The sequence below is a fragment of the Leptidea sinapis genome, chromosome 8, assembly GCF_905404315.1.
Source record: "Leptidea sinapis chromosome 8, ilLepSina1.1, whole genome shotgun sequence".
NCBI lineage: Eukaryota > Metazoa > Arthropoda > Insecta > Lepidoptera > Pieridae > Leptidea > Leptidea sinapis.
The window spans coordinates 10,946,988-10,971,247 of record NC_066272.1 but is presented as its reverse complement, the minus strand read 5'-3'; the positions used below and the strand labels follow the sequence as shown (position 1 = coordinate 10,971,247).

Genomic DNA, 24,260 nt, shown 5'->3' with positions numbered 1-24,260 from the left:
CCCAAAATTCAGTCTATCTCGTACTTGAGATGAAAATCGTAACTATCGTTGACTTTTCTGTCCCAATAAACTTATCGACGGTAACTCACCTTATCCGTACACGCTGTCTGTCAATGGGAGGACGTATAGCTTACCAGTATGGAAATACTGTACTTTGTATGGAAATTGCAATTCACGCGTCCCAATATAAGGCGATAAGAATGACTTATCGGGTATATTGGGACAGCTTCCGATTATTGAGAGCTAATTACTGACAGTAGACGGTAGTAATTTATCTCTATCTGTAGATAGTATATTGGGAACGGCCGTAACACATTGAAGTCATGTAAAAATAATGGCGGATTAAAACAATAAGGAAGAAGTTGGAAGAGCAATCGTTTGTCACAATTTGATATAATGCTCCCAATGTACCTTTCCCTCTTTATAGCGGGTATGGATCGATGCATCTACTGTAGGTACTTAATAACTCGTGGTTTTTTGTTTATTTATTTACTTTTTTTGGTAAGTAACATTTGAGTTTTTTTATTGCATCGCTTCATATAGATTAGACAATGACTTAACACTTCTCATGAAAGATCAACTTTTTTCAAATAGGAAAATGTATAAATATTCAAAAAATGTCATATAAGTATATTAACTTGTAATCTAATTGAAGGAATCTGATTATTTTTTTTGTAAATGCGCGCCAATTGGAACGATTTCGATTCAACAATACTTGATTTGTTGGATATGACTGAGTCTTAATTTGCCGCAAAATAATCCTAATAATATTATAAATGTGAAAGTTTGTATGTCTGGATGTATGTTTGAACTTCTTTAACGCAAAATCTACTGAATAGATTTTGATGAAACTTTACAATAATATAGCTTACACACCAGAACAACAAATAGGCTATAATTTATAAAACTATAGTGTGAATTATACAAAATAAAAAAGAAGTGTGATTGTTACTAATGAATACAACTAGCGCCATCTCTTATCAACTAGCAAGAAAAAGATCAATACAATTTATATGGCAAAACAACGTTTGCCGGGTCAGCTAGTATATTATAGAAGTCTTTCAAATAAAACATCAGGTCAATATAACAGTCAGGCGCAAGTCACACTCGCAAGGTTCCTTTCTATCGTACAAGATACAGTATACACTTTTTCAATACATTTGTTATTGTCATTTTGATTCTTAATATATTTCCCACCAGTGGGAAGTTCCTTTGCACAGGATGCCAGCTAGATTATGGGTACCACAACGGAGCCTATTTCTGCCGTGAAGCTGTAATGTGTAAACATTTCTGTGTTTCGGTCTGAAGGGCGCCGTAGCTAGTGAAATTACTGGGCAAATGAGACTTGACATGTTATGTCTCAAAGTGACGAGCACAATTGTAGTGTCACTGAGAATTTTTGTGTTTTTCAATATTGCGGCATTGCATTGTAATGGGTAGGGCGTATCAATTACAATCAACTGAACGTCCTGCTCGTCTCGTCCATTTTTCATTTAAAATAAAGTCAGGCGGAAGTGACACTCGCAAGGTTCCTTACCATCCTACAAGATACACTTTACACTTTTTCAATACTTTTGGTATTGTCATCTTGCTTCTTAATATATTTTGTTTTTACGGTGGCAATACTATACCCACTACAAGTATGTTTTTATACGGACGTTCGGGCAACTCGCTGTGCGGACTCTCTAACCGAGCTAAGCGTCAGATTTTGGCGTTACACGAGAGCGTCAGATTTATGGTATAGAATAACGATTTTGAAAACTATTTATTTTAAAAACTATGTATTTTTGAAGACCTACACTCTAGAAAACATTATTAATTACTCTAGGTTCTAGAGTATTTAATATCTGAATGTTATTCTTGTTTCTTCACGTATCAGTTTTTACCACGCTTGTTTGCGTTATAGTGTTAGCTGTGAAAGTAATAAATCATTTAAATAGAACACTTTTAAAGGATTAAAACACGAGTAATTGTTACTGTTTTTAAATTAGATGTTTTCATCTGCAGTCCCCCTGAAAGCGAGATCTGGAAAGGTCTTGAAACGTCGGGTTAACTAAATGAAAATGTAACTTTTACGCAAAAATCTAATGTAAAATTACACGCGTTTTAATCCTATAAAAGTGTTTTATTTAAATGTGCAATACTCGCGTTAATCAACGAGAATACTAATTAATTATTATAAAGTAAAAATTGGTACTCATGCAAATTATATCTTGTTGCTGCGTGAATTAATTAATTATTTAAACTTTTCTATCACCCGAAATAATAAACGTAAGTTTCTTTTTATGTCAATAAATGAATACGAGAAGATGGTTCAATAAATCCAAAATAATTTGAAGCGTGTAGCATCAGTAACAGTATTGTAACACAATACAAAATAACCCAAGGTATATTATATTATGATATGAATCCGATAACATCACACTGCGCTCATCAACCTAAGACTACACATTACTCGCATAAAATTAAAATTAGACACATATAAAGGCAATATTAACGAAGATTAGATTTTCTTCTCCTCGATTTGTTTATCTATACTATATTAATATTAATATTATAAAGCTGCAGTGTTTGTTTGTTTGTTTGAACGCGCTAATCTCTGGTACTACTGGTCCGATTTGAATGATTCTTTCAGTGTTGGGTAGTCCATTTATCGAGGACGGCTTTAGGCTATGCTGTTTTCTTTTCAAAATTAGGGATCCGTAAATAAATTGCTATTTTGTAACACAAGGTGTAAAATCGAAAACCTATTTTTGCGTGCGCTGCAAAAACTATTGACAATAGAACAAAATGATGTACAGGCTATAATATAGGCAATATTTTATTACTTATAAAACTATCGCGTGAATTATACTTTATATGGCAAAACAACGTTTGCCGGGTCAGCTAGTATAATATATACTGCCATTGTGTGCAAAATACACCAAATTGATCAATATATTGTGCTAATAAAATTGTTTTTTTTTATTCACTTAATCATACTAGGAGGTAATTGTTATATTTATATAACTTTGAGAGCTGTTTCTCTGCCAACAAACTGTTATACAGTTTGGCGGAGGTCTGTATTTTTATTGTACCGTATTTGGAGTGAATAAAGGCTTTTTATTACTATTATTATTACTACATATAGTATTATCTACATAATATTATGCATGTATGTATGACAGGATCTCAAGACAGCACCTATATTTATGCCGACAATCAGCTGACTAAAATAAGACATGTAGAGAGACATTCTTATTTCAGTTCATATACTTATTATATTACTATTGTTTAAATTATGAATTAAAATTATATATATGTTATTACAAAAAATAATTTAAACATGGCTTAGACCACGGACGAGTAAAAAAAAAGGAGGACTCCGGTTCACTTTTATGTAAGGTAACAACCTTACATAACAGTGAAGCAACAAAACAAGCCGATTAACGATATACATAGGCCCCACGCACACACTTACACTACTACAGGCCGATAGGTGGCCATTATGAGAATTGTCATCGTCTATGACAGATGAGTCTGCGTCTAAATAAAGTATTTGAAAAAGTATAAAAACGATACTATAAAAGTATTTGTGGCCATATATGATTATTTAAGGAAGAAAAAAATTGTATAAATGGTATCCCCCGTAATCACACACACACGAGCATAGAGGTGCTTCACTTGCTAATATCGCGTCGCGGAGTCCTTCTTTTTTTACTAGTCCGTGGGCTTAGACATGTGGTTTGTTACACAGTGTCTAACTATTTAAGCGTCGTCTGAAGATTGACGCTTAACAACAGAAAGACATGGATTTGTAATAGAACTTTTTAAAACAAGTCTTCAATAGGTGTTTAACTTTTTTGTATTGAGACCGTAAAAGACTATTGATATGATCTTGTGCGGTGAGTCATTGATATTGCGATAAGCTGTGTTTAATCCTATAAGTATATTTAATGAAAAGCCAATCTTTAAATATATTAAAGCAAATATTTTCGTAATTAAAACATATTCTTTTGTGTTTTGTGAATAATTTGATATAGTTAAATGATTCTAAATATAATACCACCGCAGGTAGGTAGTATGCAACAATTAATTCAATATTATATTAAAAATGTGTAAACTGTTTAACACCACATAATAAATATATGCTGTTTTATTTAAGAATGCACCGTTTATGCACTTACGTACAGATTTAACTTAATCTGGGTAATATAAAAAAAAAGTAAAAACATGCATGTTTCATAGCTTGTATTATGCGCCTTAAGGCGTCGTAATAAGATCCACATTACGGACGACTGTGATGAAAAAAAAATTTACTTTGTAGGTACCTATTTGTAGGTAGGTACATACCCATAACAACTAGTTGGTAAAGATAACAAAAGGTACAATCAATTACTAAATGAAACATATTGGAAACAACAACATTCACTGAAGGCTTTTAATAGCTACTGTTACAATCAAGGCTTGGAGCCGGTTTTAAATGGAAAGATTATAACTAGTTTAAACCGGTTTGTATGTATTATTTCTGTCGGAGTCTTAATAAGGAGTAACTATTACCAACTGGTTAATTAACCTCAATGTTAAATGGTTAGTTAAATTGAGAGTGAAAACGAGACGATTTCTTAAAGGCCGGCAACGCTCCTGTGATTCCTCTGTGTAGAGAATGTAGGCGGCGGTGATCACTTAACATCAACGAACCCCGTACGTTCGTTTGTTCTCCTCTTTCATGAAAAAAAAGACCAGCGTACTTCCCAATAGTAGACCGTAAGCTCACCACGTGTTGCCAAGTTATTATCACTACATTTATAACTTTGCTCTGTCTAATGGCTCGGTGATGAAGTCTATGGAATAAACCGTTCTATACAAACCTTTATAATGAACTTTAATAACCAAAAACCGTAAAATAGCTAATTAACAGGATTTTTTTTCGGTTTGCAAGCCTTGATTGCCGTTGTACTAGAAAAAACAAGTCTAAACTAGTCAATTCTAGAAACATCTAGAAATTGACTTGCTCCCGGTAATGCTTCTGGAACTTGTTGTTCTTCAATGACATCTTCATCTGCCACTTCGCCTGGACACGTTTCATGAAATGGATATCTCTCGCTTTCCTGCAACCAAAATTTTTTATTACAGTTCGTTCATCGGCCTAATGTAAATTTACCATTGAAAAAATATAAGGCAAATATCATACGGTTTCATTTATTTCACCAACATTTGTTTCACATTACTTGAGACACTTGCCTGTGTGCATTATTCCTCTAAAATTGCCACATCAAAAAAAATCCATCATAATTTTACTGGGTATATTTATTTATTTACTTATTTATTTGGGCAACGAACAAATTACAAGATTGTTGTTCGACATATATATGAGCTTGGTTATAGACAGTCTCTCAAAGAAAAATTTAAAGAAATAAATATTATGACTGTTCATTGTCAGTACATTTATGAAAATTTAATATACGTTCGCTCTTAAGAGCAAAAAGTTGACGATTTTGTATCACTATTAATAGTGATTTTCATTATTATAACACTAGAAAAAAGGGATTGCTTGTAACTAATTCTAGTAGGCTTCATAAGATACATCAATAGCTTTAAGGGTAAATGTATACACTTCTATAATAAAGTCCCACCCACTGTTCAGGCATTATCTATAAATAAATTTAAATGTTTTATAAAAAAATGGCTCTGTCGTAAATCCTATTACTCCACTGCGGAATATCTCAATGATCGGACAGCCAGACAGACATTACATAGACAGGCACTAGATTGTGATTATTTTATAGCGATAGAAATGACTGTACAATATTGTATATTTTTATTGAAAAGAGCGCAAAAAATGAAGCTGGGAGAGTTTCTTGCGCCGCTTCTTCTCTCTCAGAGCGCCATTTGTTTCCGAAGCGGTAGTAGTATCTAGTAGTTATTAGAAATGACATCAAAAAGAATTCTAAAGGAATCAATTTTGAGAAAATAAATGCCTTTTATGACTTTTTACACTCATTACATGTTTAAACCTAAAATAAAATAATAATATGGATAAGAGTTAATTCACTTATAAGCTACCACAGCATTCATAATTTTTACAACATTGGCAGTCATTTCAATTAAAATATTTAATATATAGACTTGTTATTAAATGAAAGATAAACACCCAAATTATACATTGAAGAATTTGCCAATAATATTTTATTTAGGTGTTTCCGGGACGATACGACATGGGTACCAGCTCCAAATAAGCGCGTACACCTTCCTCAAAAGGCCGCCAATGCTCCTGTGATTCCTCTGGTGTTGCAAGACAATGTGGGGCGGCAATGATCACTTAACAACAGGTGACCCGTACGCTCGTGTCCTCCTTTTCCATAAATATTATGAATTGATGTGACTGCTCTTTTTACTGTCGCTTTTTCGTTTCATCGACTTTCAAATCACAACGATGATAAAGAAGTTTTCACTTCAATAGTATGCATATTTCTATCTCATTCTTTGCCGGCTTCATCCTACACAATTTTGTATTTGTGTCTCTTACCTGTCGTTTTTTCCGTTGCATCCAGTTTGAAATCACAACGATTCTAAAGAAGTTTCACTTCAAAAAGGTTTTCCTATGAAATGTTTTTTTTTTTACACTAACTTGTCAGCTACTTATAAAATGGAGGGATAATAAACATAACGAAATGTGTTATTGCTCAAAAGCCTAGAGGGTCTATTCGAGTAATTGCGTAAATTAAAAAGGTTCTGTTTTGATGTGTTTCGGTTTGAGTTTATAAATAAAATATTAACAATGACATACTTCACAGCCGCGGCCTGCTCCTTCGGCGCCCATCCCAAGCCACGATACACTCCCAACAGACGATGCAACTTGCGATCACTCTTCTTAACGACCACTTGAGTGTTTTGATTCAAATGCTGTTTGTAATATCTGCAACAATTATTTTAATTTAGGGAAGTTAGAATTCAAATAATTTTATACAAAAATTAATTTAACAATTGCTTATTGCAAAGTCAGAATGTACAACACAGTTTTTGTTTTTTTTAAATAAATTGTATTAGGTACTTATATATATTACAGGCTTTTTCTATAAAAATAAGAGACGAGACGAGCAGGGCGTTCAGCTGATGGTAATTGATACGCCCGGGCCATTACAATGCAGTGCCTGGAGCTATAATAAGCAATTCAACAGTACTGAACATTTTAATAACAGTAAAGGCTGCTTTAAAAGGAGTGTTAATAAAAATGTAAAGGAAGGTTAAATTTAGAGTAATTCAATAACACACACACACGCACTCTCACCAAACCACACACGCACAAGTATCATGTCTTATTATAAATATTGTAAATCCGTTATTAGATGTAAGTTCTACAAAATAGTATTATTATAACCTAATTTAAGTTCTGTGGGTTTTGTGATGTTTTAAATAAATGAATAAAATAAACACAAAAATTCTGAGCGGGCACTACAATTGCGCTCGTCACCTTGAGACGTAAAATGTTAAGTCTCATTTGCCCAGTAATTTCACTAGCTACGGCGCCCTTCAGAGCGAAACACAGTAATGTTAACACATGACTGCTTCACGGCAGAAATAGGCGTCAGGATTAGGCTTATGGCTGTCTCTCCATTGCCAAGGTGTGATGTATCGTTTATAAAATTCGTAAAACAATATTGTTCATTTTCACTAATTAAAATTAAGTTATTAGTTAAGTTAGATTAAGACACCAAAGTGTTTGGTATTTGAAACGAGCATTATTTACTTCGTTAGTTTAGTTGGCTTCTTTTCACAGTGATTAGTTCTGGTATCAATAATATAAGTTTGAAAATAAATGCAAATATAAAAATAAATTACATAGTTTAAACAATTATTAATACAACAAAATCTTAGTAAAGGTTCCTGAACTTTAATCCAGCACAACAAAAGCTTCCACAACGAAATAAAAATAACTACAATGATATGTGGCGGTCCTCCACAGTGCGGTTTTCAAGGAGCTTTCTTCCACGTACTACAAAGCTGTGGAATGAGCTTCCTTGTGCGGTGTTTCCGGGACGATACGAGATGGGTACCTTCAAAAAAAAGCGCGTACACCTCCCTTAAAGGCCGGCAACGCTCTTGTGATTCCTCTGGTGTTGCAAGAGAATGTGGGCGGCGGTGATCACTTAATACCAGGTGACCCGTACGCTCATTTGTCCTCATAGTCCAAAAAAAAACTACAAATGATCAAAAATGAATTTATTGTTTAAGATATTCTCCATTAATTTTAACTGTTTCATACGAATACACCGATCCTAAAAACATTTGTCACTTCGACAGCCTTTTTATCATCACAAATGATAAAACTCTTTGGCTGGTTTATTATTTTTGGGAACAAAACAGTCACAGGGTAGAGACTGCATGCAGGAGAACTAATAAGATCTATGTTCTTCATGTACAAGGAGATACAGCATTTACGATTTTAAAAAACAATAGCTATGTGCCCAGTTTTATTAAAAAATCATCAATCTTCCGTCATACCATAACCCGAACCCAATTTAATGCAACTTCGTTGAACCTCGTACCCAATGGCATTGCACCGACACGTTTCTTTTTTAAGCCTCAGTAAAATTGGTGGAGATAGCACACACTTTTCCAAATGTTTGATAGGATGTTTATATTTGACTCATGGCTATGGTTTACGATAATATCATAATTATAAATTTAATATAAGCTACACATGTAATTTATAAATATTAAATCTATATATAAAAAAATGAATTGCTGTTCGTTAGTCTCGCTAAAACTCGAGAACGGATGGACGGATTTGGCCAATTTAGGTCTTGAATTATTTGTGAAGTCCAGGGAAGGTTTAAAAGGTGAATAAATAGGAAAATGCTGCTAAATTAAATAAAAAAAAAAAAAAACAATTTTGTTTTTCCTTTGATGTGTCTATACATAATTTCTATGAGAGAATTTATTGTCGCACGGTTTGATAGTTCTGCTGTGAAACAATTTCATTACGACAGCAGGGTGCATATTTTACGAAGTAATTTTTGATGTTATGATATATTATTGACAAATTCATATAAAACATTATTTTATTTATTATATACAGAACAACGTCTGTCGGGTCAGCTAGTAAATAAATAAATATTTAAAAATAGACTGTATGCTACAGCCACACTATCTAACAAAGAGTTGGAGATTCTAAGTTTTATAATCTATATATATAAATGTGAATTGCTGTTTGTTAGTCTCGCTAAAACTCGAGAACGGATGGACTGATTTGGCTAATTTTGGTATTGATTTATTTGTGGAAATCCACAGAATGTTGATAAATATGAAAATTCTTGAAATTAAATAAAAATAACAATTTTGTTTTTCCTTTGATGTGTACGCCGTCGTTCAGAAATCAAATTGAAAGAATAGTTTAAAATGAATAACTAATTAGAATTTTTATATCTTTCTAACTTTCTAAGGAGTTAAAAATTAACTTTTAATTTTAGCTAACTATAGTTTGTTGATTAACTACAGCTGTTAACTATCTATCAGATTTAACTGATTAACGATGCCGAGTAGAAGACGACCTGTCTTAGGTCGTCGCAGACAATCAAACGTACGAAGAGCTACCTCACGTGCTAACCGCAATGACCAGAGAGAGATAGATCAAAAAAATAGTCGTATTTCTATGTCAGAATTGCTTTCTTTAGTGAATGACAATGAAATATATAGACTTACCCTATCCTATGAGGTTATTTTCCTACTGGAAGGGCAATGAAACATATCGACAAAAGTCCTACCACTAGAAAAAACTCCACAATAATATATCATAACATCAAGAACTATTTCGTAAAATATGCTTCTTGTCCTTGCTCCGGCAATGAAAACAGCCACTTCGTCAACGGTGGGTGAATTAAACTTCGTTGTGTGTTCACCGGCAGGTGTTTTGTCAGCTCGAATGACAATATTATGGCTGTTTGTTGTTCACGAACTCTTTGCATTCTAATCCCCTTATTCATAATAGTCTGCTAACTTAAAGCATTGCTAATTCTCACTCTGTCTTCTTCTATTGACCTAAGTCAGAATGAGAAAAAACACTCCTTAGCGGCTGTTTTTTTTTATGGAATAGGAGGACAAACGAGCGTACGGGTCACCTGTTGTTAAGTGATCACCGCCGCCCACAATCTCTTGCAACACCAGAGGAATCACAGGAGCGTTGACAGCCTTTAAGGAAGGTGTACGCGCTTTTATTGAAGGTACCCATGTCGTATCGTCCCGGAAACACCGCACAAGGAAGGAAGGAAGTGAAAGGTACAACAACAATAAACAAATAGGCTGGTAACTCTCGTGTAAGCTCTCTGGTGTTGCGTGATGGAGATCACTTCGTCTCAGGTGAGCCGTCCGCTCCTTTATACTTCTTTTATGATAACATAACATTTCTAGCCACACATTCGGAAGAATTTTTCAATATAACTTGTGTATCATTCTTCATTTTTTTATTCACCATATATTATCTAGGTAGTGTAATTACAAAAGACTTGATCCTGCAGTCATACTGTCCAAACAGTTTTGCTAACGTCCGCTAACTTTAAAGCTGTGGAATGAGCTATTCCACAGCTTTAAAGATAGCGGACCATTATGAATAAGGGGGTATAGCTATACCAGGCCTGTCTCAATCCCCGTGTAGGTATAAAAAATCGTAAATAGGTGCCGCGGCCTCTACAGAGTAGACCAGCCAGTAAGGACTCACGAATGAGCAGTGACGCACGAGCTAGCTAAGTCGTCACCTACTTCAATTTTTAAAAAATGAGGTCAATGCGATCCACATTTAAATTTTTTAAGGTTCCTAAAGACGATTAAATAATCTAATTTAAAGTGATTATTATTATAATGAAATTACCAGATTTACACAGATTTAGGTAAAGAAGTCAACCCTAATGTCGTGAGAAAAGGCAAGTCACGCGATAGAAAGAGAGGCAACTACTAGGTGAATAAAAATGTAGGTTAGTAGCGCTATGCGATCTGAATTACACCTTATTGTGTGACAGCAAGAGTCCCTATTTCTTTGCGGAGTGAGACATCCGTACTTGTACATAAATTCTTTAGCTATACGTAAAAGCCGTGCTTGGTCATAATATGAGTAACATGACCTTTATATGCTCCATATGTTTGTAATATTATGTTGTTAATATAATACTCAGATAGCAAACAATATTTATTGGCTTTTTGCATGATATCATTGTTTATTGTAATTAGCTCAAGTACTTTATTGTTATTTATTTACAGATACATGTTTATCGGCCACAGAACATGTCAAACATTGAATTATCAGACTGAACAGTGTCCTTAAAAGTCAGAAATTTAAAAAAAAAAGTGTCGAAGGTTTAAAACCAAATGAGAACATCCCAAACCAAGTTCTGATTTGGCATCCAGCCATCAATGGGTATTGGATATTTTAATTTTTACCGCATAATGGGCTAACATAAGATTGTAGTGAAATCTATGATGAGCGCCATAAAGCTACAAAAGATAAATCCTATGTGCTAAATATAAATGAGGAATAAGGCCTTGTATCCACCAAAGCGGAATGGAGAGGAGAAGAGAGGGGATAATCCGTGAAGCTGTCACTTTATTTCCACCAAAGTGGAGAGGAGATGTGAGCTGTGCTTATAATGTGCGCTACTTGATCGCTCGACGCGGCACAAAATGCTATAGACAAATGAGGCATCTCCTCTCCTCTCCGCTTGATCCATTTCCACTGTAGCTAAGCGGCGAGGAGGTGTGGAAATGACGAAATCTTTATCAAAATACAAAAAGCTCTCCACTTTGATGGATACCGGGCCTAAAAGTTGACAATGCTTATGTCATGTGGTTAGTGTATTGGCACTAAAAGATGACAATTAGGGTTGGACAAAAATGAAACAGTTCCCCAAGACAGCAGAGTGAAATACAAAAATAAAGTTACAGTTAAAACATACCTTAACAATGACCTATGGCCAACAACAGCACCTGACGGCAGCACCAGTTGAAAGTTATCAGCTTCCAACATTGCAGGATTCTCTACTTCTTCATCTACATCCACATCCATGTCTTTATCCTCATCTTCTTGTGGATATGATGCACTGTTCACAAGAAATATTTTAAAACAATTTATTTATTACACTATTACCCCCTTATTCATAATGGTCCGCTAACTTAAAACAGCCGCTAAGGAGTGTTTTTTCTCATTCTGACTTAGGTCAATAGAAGAAGACAGAGTGAGAATAAGCAATGCTTTAAGTTAGACTATTATGAATAAGGGGGTTAAAGTATTATAACAAACTGGGCTTTTCAGGTGAATATGATACATATAACATACCCCAATGATTTTTAATGACATCATTGACACATAAGTACACAATAATTAAACAGGGTTTATTCTTAACATTAGGCAATATTCGCAAGAGTGTTCCAAATAGAAGATACAACTTGGCTCAACTCTCTCTCTTTCTTTCTGAGATTGACAGAATGTGAAACCCTGAGAACAGAGGAGAAATGTACGAATGTCACATAGGAGTTATTGAAAAGAAAATATTGAGATGGTTTGAGAGATGATGACAAGAAGATGGATGACAGTAAATTAGTTATGCTTATTTCTTGTACAAAGTACACCATCATTCCACCTTCACACGACACGCCACAAGTTAGAATATCATCCCCACCATCTGGATGTGTGGCGGTCCTCCACAGTGCGATTTCCAAGGAGCTTTCTTCCACGTACTACAAAGCTTTGGAATGAGCTTCCTTGTGCGTTATTTCCGGGACGATACGACATGGGTTCCTTCAAAAAAAGCGCGTACATCTTCCTTATAGGCCGGCAACGCTCTTGTGATTCCTCTGGTGTTGCAAGAGAATGTGGGTGGCAGTGATCACTTAACACCAGGTGACCCGTACGCTCGTTTGTCCTACTATTACATAAAAAAAAAATTTACCAAGACTATCTATCTAAGGGGGCGTAAATGGGCAAGTGACACTGGCAAATTGAGATCGACAATATTCTTTATGTGTAATGTATCACATTTTATTACAACAGGATAATAAACATATCAACTACTGTTACACAGACAAAAGTGACCTCATTTATAATAAGTATTGTACTACCTCTATAATTATTATACAATAAAGATAAGAAAATTATCTGCCCTTTCAGTTAATAATAATAATAATAATAATTGTTTTATTTCAGGCCAATTATGTCCCATAGTTAACATTAATTATTTATTCTAATTAAAAGTAAACTTAAAAACTAGAAAACCATCACCGTATAAGGGTGTGGTGTCCAATATATAAAAATTCATAATATTAGTTACATGTCCAATTTATTTTTTGTTATTCTCCATGTGAACAGATATCCATCGTCTATATATAGGGCTGATATCGTCAGATATAGCCGCGAGGATTTTATTTTTTGAGCTGCGCAATCGGCTCCAAAATGTCGCGATTCTCTTTATTATTACAGCGAAGAAGTCAGTAAGTCATAATGAATGTAGACAGACAGAATGCATGTATTTGATAATACAAATATGGTGTGCGTAATATATAACTACCTGTAATCATAGTAGTCGGAGTATTCTGCCAAAGCAAGACCTTCATGGAGCATTTTGCAGTGTCCTTTATCAAGCATGTGTGCTCTAGCCGCTTCCATTGAATAGAATGTCTTCCCTGCATCATTGCACCATAAACACATGTATACCTGGGATATCTACAAAACAATTGGATACCATATTAATTATATATACCTTTGTATGCATATACCTTTTAAAGTCATTTCTATAATAATGTGTTCAATTAAATTTTTTGTGATATGGCGTGTGGCTGCACCAGTCGGGCGCAAATTATTTCGTCAATGTCGAGTGGAATTGAAGAGACACAGTATGGAAATTTTGTATGAATTTAATTTGGATAATTTATAAATGGCAGGTTTTTTTTGAGTATAGTGTTATTTTATATATATACATTACATATTTACAGCTTAATATTATTATATTTGACATATTTACATAAAAAATTACAATAAGGACTAAACACAGACGTTAACAAACATTCAACGTTTACTGGACGGGGAAATTTCGGTGGAAGAATGTCATAAAGGGGATGAAGAAGTTTAGGACAGGAATAATAATGTGTTATTAAAATAAGAATGAATGATTATATACTAATGTCTCCTTATTCACAACATCAGTGTTTTTAGATTTAAAACATATACATGGAATCAACACAAATATGGCTCTTCTTTTAGGTCCAAGAAATGACTTATAAATGTAAAAAAATATGTATTTTACCAATTACCGCCAATTCTGAAAAGGTTGACCTTTAACGAGAAGAAGTGTCAAGAAACTCATTGCAACTCTTTTAAATCAAGATTTACAGCTTCATCAAGTTACAAATTATTCTAATAACAAATAAAATATCAAACACTTAATGACTTACTAATAAGTTCAAATAATAAATGTGTTTTTTTTTTAAAGCAACAAGAGTTATTGAGTATAGTATAGGTGCATTGAAGCACACTGTAATTACCTAAATAAATAAAGGTATTATTAGGTATAAGGTAAGCATATTATGAGAATTATATTAATGATTATAACTATAAAAATATATCAGATTATACAATCAACCAGCTGCCACAAGCATGATACATGGGCTAGTCAACACCTTCTTAACCATATATTAAGAAAGAGAACCCTCCCCAAATATCATACAATTTGTTCCCACAATGACCACTCTATGAAACCGATTTCTGTACTTGCATCAAAATTATGGAATGAAGCTTCATATCAACTGTCTAAAATAGTCATGTAGTGTACTGACATCTAGTCTTAACAGAGTATGTGTTAACTATCACTGTCACGACATTAACAGTGACATTAACAAGATGAGTTGTTTCCCAACCTTCTTTATACAATTTTATACCTCCTGAAATTCCCCCCCAACTTCCTTTAAATGTCTCCCTCCCTAGTTTTCACTCCTTTTGTATATATTTTATGTAAATATATTAAAATAAATAAGATTAAGTTGTAAATAGCACTAAGTACTTATATCAAATAATTTAAGTAATTATATTTGTGTTTGTCCCTAACAGCATATATATTTGTTTCAGGTATAATGAAATAAAACTTGTTTCAATCTTAAGCACCGATCAATACCATTAAAATTAGTAAAAGAATACTCTAAGCTTGGTGGTCTACCTTAACGTGACATTGGCAAACTTGTTAAAACCTTCCACAGGAGCCATAGTAGGAAGAATAGAATAGAATTAGTTGTTTCACTCGTGATAAAATGATGAACATTGCAAATGTCTAATTATTATATTTCTAGTATAAGATTCAATTCATATGTAATATAATTATTTTCTAAAATGGAAAAGAAACAATAAACCACAATTATTCATAACATATGAAACATGGCACATCACACATGATGTAATGGATGGAAATAATAATCTACCTTTGAGTGAGCTATATTTCACTCTAATCTAAAACTCACTCACTCTCACATCTAAAAATATATTTTTACTAGCTGATACCCGCAACTTCATCCGCGTACACACATCAAAAGAACCTAAGATAAGTTTTAATTTAATTCCGCGCATTTTCATATTTATTCGACTTTTAAACCTTCTCTGGACTTCCATAAACAATTCAAGACCAAAATTAGCCAAATCGATCCAGCAGTTCTCGAGTTTTAGCGAGACTAACGAACAGCAATTCATTTTTATATATAAAGATATCCCCTTAGCAGATCTTAACATACCTTTTCTCCAAGGTACAAGAGCAGCCCTTTAATGTCAGTACAATATTCAACATCTGGAATAAAGAATGAATGTTCTACTGACATGTGTTTTACATTTTTCATCATGTTTTTACTATGGTGACCACAGAATAAACAATCTTTTGGCTTTATGAGAGAATCACTTCCTTTTATCCGACACTCTTCCCATTCATCTGAATCTAGCTGAAAAAATATTAAGACAAATATTATATAAGTCATCATATGCTTAAGCTGTTGTTGAAGAGTTAAAAGTTATTTTTATACTACTGCCTATTACTTTTTAAGAGATTTATCAAGATACACAGGTCTTCTACTATTCTGGTTGAAATTGTCAGACATCTAGCATTTTGAACACAATACACTGCATAAACCTTCAATGTGTAACTTTTTCTTTGAAGATGGATACTTTTAACCCGCGAGGTGCCAATCAGATGTCTGACGTCGGCTATCAAAACTACTGTTGAGTGCCAAACCAGACGTCGTATGTCTGCTTTGTTTAATAACAAAAGCATTGACGTTCGTTTTTATTTCTGTTTATTTCATTGGCGGCCTAAGACGGGCATGTGCGCCATGCTCTTTGTGGCAGCTTAGCCAGTGACGGGTTAATTTCATAAAGATTGAGATAAATTCTCATAAGAAATAGAAGCATATTTATTTACCATAGGGAGTGACACTTCCACAACACTTAGTTAATATCATAAAGCTACATTCAAGCATTCATTTACACAGATTTCTTGTGACCAGAAGATGTGTTCAGTTTTTTAGTGATATTTGTTGAAAAACCTTCTTAAATATGAAGTACAGCAAAACCTCTTTATGCTTAACTTAACTCAATATAATGTATACACTTTCTGCCTAAAAGCTTCAAATCTCCATTACTCAAATGTAAGCCTATATAAGTCAAAGTGTTTTGTGAAGATTGTGAAAAAGGGGGAATGTAATTCACATTTAATAAGAGGTAGAATCTAGCTATAATTCAAAAATGTAAAGAGCAGTTAGATACTAATAAAAAACTAAAAAACATTATGATCAATAAATAAGACCCTGAGTAGAAAACCTTAGGAGTAAAGCATGTCTCAAAAACCAATATTTTATACTTTTATTGATAATAAAAATTTGAAAGCTTCAAAAAATTTTTGTTATTTAACAATTTGCTTATGAAATTCTCAATAACTTATCAAATCATTACATTTGAAATTATTTTATCATAATTTACAAAATACCTCTTCAATCTCTGAATCAGTTTCAATATCTTCATCATCGGATAACACATCTTGATTGATGATAACAAATTTATTGTGAACTGCTGCTACTGATTTTCCAGGTTCAATTTTCTCAAAACTATCTGAATTACTTTCATCTTCCTCTTTCTTTTCTTTGCCCTGCTCCATTTCACTGCTAGACTTTTGTTCTGCTAATTTGTGTTTTTTACTGTTTAAGTGATTATTAAACGCATTTTTAGTATTAAACGTTTTAGAGCAACATTTACAGTGAACTGTTTCTGGACTGGCTTCATTCTGAGCTTGTTCTCTGTGTTCCTTAGCTCTTAATTCAAACTCTTCTAGAGTAACTGGAGGGATACCAGCAACTTTTCTTTTTAAGTTATACCTATGCCAGTCTAATTTATAATGCTCCCTTTGTAAATCAGCACTAATGAAAACCACCTGGCATGTAATGCACGTGAAATTTTCAGGCATTCTGAATTACTTTGTTAACACGACGTATCACAAGAATGAACACAATTGATTACACTATTATTATAATATAAATTGAACTACAATTCTATACTTCTACTTGTATAAGTAGATGAGCACATTAATTTTTTTATTTTATGTAAATTGAAATTTGTAAGTTGTATCTCGTAGTTTGCAACAATTGTACGTATTACAATGAGCAATTATTCATATATCAATTTTATCAAACAAGAAAACTTATCATTTGTCAGTTGCGACTTGCGCCTGCCAAGTGCCACTTGCCAGATTTTGGAATAGTTTTTTTTTTCATTTATTTTAAAAGCTCCGTCGACTGGACATCCGCCGCACTCATAGTCGTTCCCTTAGTGCTAAGGAATACTTAGCTTACTTAGATTAATCTACTGAGGAGTGTTCTATCTCAGACATGTCACTTTTGGTGTCCTAAGGAAGCATATAGCTAAACTTTCATTACCAACAGGATATCGATAAATTATTTGTGATACCAGTATATAATTAATAATAAGAATTAATTTCTTATTCATAAACACATATTCGTCACTTTCATTCTCATTTGCATATTAATATTATGCAGTGAAGAAGAACACATCAAAATACTGACGTTTTCTAGTGTTTCGTGTTCGTGTTCAGTAGCACACTGTTTCCTGACTTTCAACAATTTTAGTTCCATGTGATACAACAATTTCCTTAAGATGCCGTACGTATACCTCCAATAATAATGTTGCGCGGGGGCCATCTTGGATTCCAAAAATGATCCGAAATTCGTTCTCTGCACCATCGACAACCTAGGATACGATATCCACATTGTTGAAATCATAATTTTGCGCGGGGCCATCTTGGATTTCAAAAATGATCCGAAATTCGTTCTCTGCACCCTCGATAACCTCGCATACGATATCCACATTGTTGAAATCATAATTTTGCGCGGTGGCCATCTTGGATTTCAAAAATTTCCCAAATTCGTTCTCTGCACCCTCGAGAACCTAGGATACGATATCCATATTATTGAAAACATAATTTTGAGTGGCGGCCATCTTCGATTTAAAAAGGATTTCATGGAGGTGTTTAAACATGTAACAACTGATATTTGAAGAGAAGACAATGAATATTAGCTATTTTTTCCAAAACCAACATTTTGATAGGTGCGAAGCCAGAGGGATCTTGTTACGAATAAGGCAGATATGAGTATCATTTTGTCATATACGGCATTAACACTCCCGAATTAAAACTCATTGTTGAAAAAGTCACATCCGCCATCTTGGATCTTTAAATAGATGTCTAATTCGGAATCGACACACCCGAAAACCTCGAAAATGATACACATATTGATTGTACAGATACAAGCGCACACAAACACGTCTATGGAAATTGAGCTCTATGTGACGCATCGATTTATTATTATTTTATAAATCCCAAGCTCAAAAGCTCTCGAAGCTCAATCTAGACATGCATAATATAATCTAAAGTCTCTAAAGTAAAGAGGGTCACGAAGCTTCTTTATGGGAGTAGCAAAAGGTTGAGAAAGCTACTGCAGTAAAAAAAAAAACAAAAATTTAAAAAGATTTAGTACGAAATCTTTTAGCAACGGGAAATTTTTTTAAAACAATGATGAACCTAAGAAAAATAGTTAGGTCTTCAACTCAGTTTAACGACAAATAAATTTGTATTTTGCTTAGAATATTGACACTTTATTTTATGGTATTTTGCTTAGAATATTTAGTGTCAATATTCCAAGGTGTTTTGTAATTTGTTTCCAACTTAGAATATTGACACCAACCTCAGCACCCTTCAACCACTCAACTACACAGAACTTCACTGACCTCTACTATTAACCACTTATACAGATCAGTGACAGAACATTGAATATTACAATTTACAACCGAGAATAATAAGATATACTTCCATCCCAATGCAACGTCCGTGCAACTAGAGCGGCTTGTTTCTTTATACAATTGTATCAAATTAACAAAAAATAAAAAAACTTTAGAACTCTTAATGCGAAGGTTGCGTTTCTTCACCAATTTTTCCTATCGTGGATCCGTTTTAGTTACATTGAGAGTTAAATCGTTTTCCTAATTTAAGATCTTTCCTTGCATTTTATTTGAGCTATTGATAAAAATGTCAACTCAAACAAGTACGAGTTGACAAATAGAATCACACACTTCCAAGCCTCTGTTGTTAATTCTGATTTCCTTTTTAACCAAAAGGTATCCAAAATGACAGATTTAAATTTAAATTCCAGCTGCAACATAGGCAGATAAATACAGTAGGTACATTTTCTTTGAGCCTGGTTGCCAAATTTTGCCTCATCACCCAGTATTCTTCGATATCTCTTGCATTGAGTAGAATTACACAGTTCTTCTTTCAACTTCTCTAACACGATTTTCATACCAGGTATCAATTCCATAATGTTATCTTACATCCGCCTTCATAAAAGACTGCAACGAAGAAAATGAATTGAAGATCGGGTCGGCTTACTTCTGCCGTAGTCGTAGGTATGCGTGTAAATTGCAAAAGGGGCTGTCATGAAAAAGGTTGAAAAACACTGCCTAACGTAAGTATATAAACTTAGTATGCCTACTTCTCGGCAAAGTCGAGTTATTAAGTCTTTTGTGGGGTGACTTATATACTTTTACAACATGATCCCAGAAAATGTTCAAAACAAATGTATTACGAAATTCAAAAGAATTGTTAAAAGATGTTTATGAGGTCAAAGTTACTAGAATAATAAATAACATAAATATGACTTTCTTAATGATACCAAAAATTGGGAATGGAGTAACCGCCGTCAGGCTATTTAAATTATTGATAATTCGAAATTGTATTGAAAAAAAAAAGAAGAAACCTGCCGATTTTCTTGGGTCTGAGGCATTCATTTCCGAATGGGTTTTTGGCTTTCAATTACTCAGTAATTTCATATACTATTTTGAATAAAAATATTTGAATTTGAATGTCAATACGAAATATATATTTTTTTTCATGGAAGAGGAGAATAAACGAATCACCTGATGGTCACATACCACTGGCATCACAAGATAATTGCACCTGACTCAACAATGTCTAAGCTTGCTTAGATCACGCACCCTACAGAAATAATATTATCGTCAGTTGTTTAATAGAATTAATGGCATACGAATTCAAACTTATTTGCATTTGTTTCTTACCAGCCAGTTATCGCGGCCAATCCTCTACTCTGAATGTGTAAGGTAGCGTAAGTACTTCCGCTGATTATTCCGCATCGTGATTTAGCCATGCCAGAAGTACCTAACATACCAATGCAGCAGCTTGCGAATTTATAAATCGAGTGTGTCCGATGCCATTCCCCTATCGAGCTACAGAACTTGCCCGTCTGCTGGGTCTCCTACCCATCTAGCGCAGTGCCTATATTATAGAAGAGGGTGCTAGGTTAGGTTGGTTAAGTTAGAGGGAGAAGCATCAGCTGATAAGCAATTGTCAAGCGAAAACCGTCAAGGTCGAACAGCTGCTATTTAATATAACCAGCAGTTAAGTCGAATGGTGGGGCATTCATTGTTAGTCTGAACAACCAAAGCCTTTGATGGGGTGTGGCACCAAGGGCTTTTAACGAAGCTACCTAGGGACTTCCAGAGATATAATTCAAATGGGTCACTCACTTGGATGATCGAAGCATCACAGTATATACAAATATGCATACGATGCAACCTCCAAATTAAAAGAACCCATATATGCATACAACAGCATAGGGTATACAAATTTAACTTGTACCAAAATTTATTGATGATGCGAAAGTAGAACCCGCACCTCTCGGGTTTGTCCAAACGCTCTTACCAACTGAACTAACCGTCCAAGTAATACATCAACCATAAATCTCTCTCGTTGTGGCTCCATCTACAGGACACATCTTTACACCAATAATTGCATATTAGCAAAATTGAATTGAGAGCTCTTTCAAATCCAAACAGTGTGTTAGTTTTAACTGATATCCCTCAATTCTGGGCTTAAATATACAAATTTTATGTGTACCAAAATTTATGAACTATGTGGGTTTCAAACCAGCACCTCATATCTTTTGACTTCTGGTATTTCAGATGTCCATCTGGCTAGTTTTCATTGGGTGTGTCATTTCCTGTTACGCCCTCCCTAGGCCCCCTCTTATAAGGAAAATAAAACACAATCATAATAAAAAATCAATTATCATTATTATGGAATAACTAGAAATTAATAGTATTTATATAAACACAAATATGTTTAAAACCTTACAGTACATAATATAATTATATTTAAACATAGTTACAACTAACTTTTTTATTTCATCTTTTAATGAAATAAAAAATAAGGGGTTTGACCACCTACCAATCTACCAAAGAAGGCTCACATACATATAAATTATAGTCTACTACAAATGCCTACTTTGATATAATATGATTTTATAACTTATTTTAATTTCATTATTGTATAAATTAATAATTATTTTAAAATTAAATATTACTACTCAATTTAAACTCCCTGTGTTTCAAATGTCCTGAGTGACAAAATCATTCTCGAAGAACTCAACTGTTGTTCTTTTTATAATTGAAGCCACTGTTCTCTTTATATCTACACCTAAATAAGTCTGTTCATCATCAAAGTTTTCTGATATTGTTTGAAATGCATTATTCATGATACCTTTTACATTTGCCTTCAATTGGTCCGGCATAAGACTTGCTTTCATTAATTTTATACTGGAATTTTCTAAACTTTCAGTATTAGCTTCGTTTAAGTTTTCTTTAAGATCAGATATTTGTTTTTGCAATACAGCCTCATGTTCTCTGCATTTTTCCAATTCTGTAGAGTATGAATTATGTAGTGCTTTTATGTTTTCTTTTAATTTAATAATTTCAGTTTTTTTCTTTTCAACTTCATCATTTAGTTTAGTTACTTCATCATTTTCCAGTTCATTAGTAACATTCTGAATCTTTGCACTATCTAATTGAAAAGCCATTATATTTTCTGGGCGTATTCCATTTGATTTTACATAATTTTCATATATTTGAATCTTTGACTCATATTCCTTAATGAGTTTAGAAATAATATCTTGATTGCTTGATTGTAAGTTTGTCTGTTGTATCTTACCTAGAAACAAGTCTAATTTTTCTTTCATCATATTCAAATTTATCCTTAATTCAGTATTATTCATTCTTTGCTCTGACATAAAATTATTTAACTCATTATCTTGATCTTTTCCTACAGCTGATATTGTTTTGTCACTGATATCATTTACACTTACATTTTCTTGTAAATTAGGCAATGTGGTCATACTGTCCTTATCTGTCTTATTTTTAAATTCATTTAAAATTCTGTCTGACACTGACTTTTTGGATTGCAAATGTTTACCAGTTTTATGCCTTCGAAAATTTTCATGAAGAACTTCACTATCAGAGCTATCTTCACTCAAAGGCTGGTTCAGACTTTGGATTGGTAAAACAGAATGTCCCATTGATGCCATTCTCTTTATTATAGAACCTTTTGCTCTGCTATTTGCAATTGAGTCGGTATCACTTTCTATTTCTTTCAAAGTATTATTCACATTATCTGGTGTTTTTGTAACTGTTGGTATATCTCGGAGTGAAACATTGTTATCAAGGGAGTACTTGATATTTACATTTAAACCTTCTAGGTGTTCTATTATCTTCAATAACTTTACAGGAGGTGCACATATAAGCCAATACTTTTTTAAACTATCATAATATGATATACTAACATCTTTTCTCACATTTATGATAAATTTTGAAGTCAGTATAGCAAGTGAGAGTGTTATCTTTTCTGAATCATATATAACTAGCTGATTGCAGCCATCCTTTAATGTTTTTATGATAGCAAACCCCAAATGTTCTCTTAAAACATAGGAATTATTTATCCTAAAATAAATGGCAGAAATTACAAATTAACTTGTAGAAATATATAAAATAACTATATACCTCTCAATAAAAAATATTAAATTAAATTATAAATTCAAAACATACCATTCATATGCAGAAACTACAGTAGCAAATATACATTCAGTAGCTTTCACTGCTTCTTTAGTAGTCTTTATATCATCAGCTTGTGCTTGTTGTTGTGGAATATATTTGAGAATGTTAGAGCCTTCTTCAGATGAGCTTATATTACTAAATATTGACGCCAGGGATGACCTAAAGACAGGAATAAATACAGTTAAAATTTACCTAAACTGTCACTAATAATTGGCAATAAAAATACAGCGTCAGTTAAACAAACCCAGGTACTGGTGTAAAGAAATCTGCATCCACTTCCTCAGTTTGCAGCATATTGTATTATTTAATAGATTAGTAACCACTTATGTTACCTTACTACTTCAGTAAAAATATGAATAAAATACAACTTCTTATGATGATTAACTATTCTAACTTCATTAATGTTCATTCAATATAAACATAACTCAATGAGAGTTGGATTTAAAATGAATTTACTGTATAATTTCTATTTTTTTTTTGTTTTGCAATTTGCATTTTGCACATCGAAGAGAAATAACAATAACAGCCTAGCGAAACTAGGAAAAAGAGATTGTTAAATTTTTCATTGTATGAAACGTGCAGTGATTGATAGATGACGGCTATAATCTTGTAAAAAACGGAGATAGCCGGAATCCACTACGTTTTAAGCAACTGTTCGCTTTCAAACTTAGCTGGATTATACTTTGTCGCCATATTGTAATTACTATTTCAAACATAAGACAAATTTCACTGCACGTTTCATATTGTTTCTATCAATTTTTACTTGCAGTCCCGCCTCTTACTACATAGTATTTATGTCCTC

General features: G+C 33.4%; 3 protein-coding genes across 3 annotated transcripts in view; all 3 read right to left on the bottom strand.

Moving 5' to 3' along the window:
- The window catches only part of LOC126965679 (rab-like protein 6), a 339,766-nt gene that overhangs the window by 130,892 nt on the left and 184,614 nt on the right, over positions 1 to 24,260 (bottom strand). The gene's annotated exons all lie outside the window — the stretch shown is intronic.
- On the bottom strand, positions 4,216 to 17,654 carry LOC126965704 (cytoplasmic 60S subunit biogenesis factor ZNF622). Its single transcript, XM_050809445.1, has 6 exons — positions 16,980 to 17,654; positions 15,739 to 15,939; positions 13,533 to 13,687; positions 11,925 to 12,068; positions 6,770 to 6,898; positions 4,216 to 5,090 (listed from the first exon to the last, which is right to left on the bottom strand). The coding sequence occupies exons 1-6, from the start codon at positions 17,451 to 17,453 to the stop codon at positions 4,979 to 4,981; spliced, it is 1,215 nt and encodes a 404-aa protein (XP_050665402.1). The 5' UTR covers positions 17,454 to 17,654; the 3' UTR covers positions 4,216 to 4,978.
- On the bottom strand, positions 21,625 to 24,086 carry LOC126965690 (kinesin-like protein KIF15). Its single transcript, XM_050809421.1, has 3 exons — positions 23,703 to 24,086; positions 23,450 to 23,617; positions 21,625 to 23,344 (listed from the first exon to the last, which is right to left on the bottom strand). The coding sequence occupies exons 1-3, from the start codon at positions 23,750 to 23,752 to the stop codon at positions 21,961 to 21,963; spliced, it is 1,602 nt and encodes a 533-aa protein (XP_050665378.1). The 5' UTR covers positions 23,753 to 24,086; the 3' UTR covers positions 21,625 to 21,960.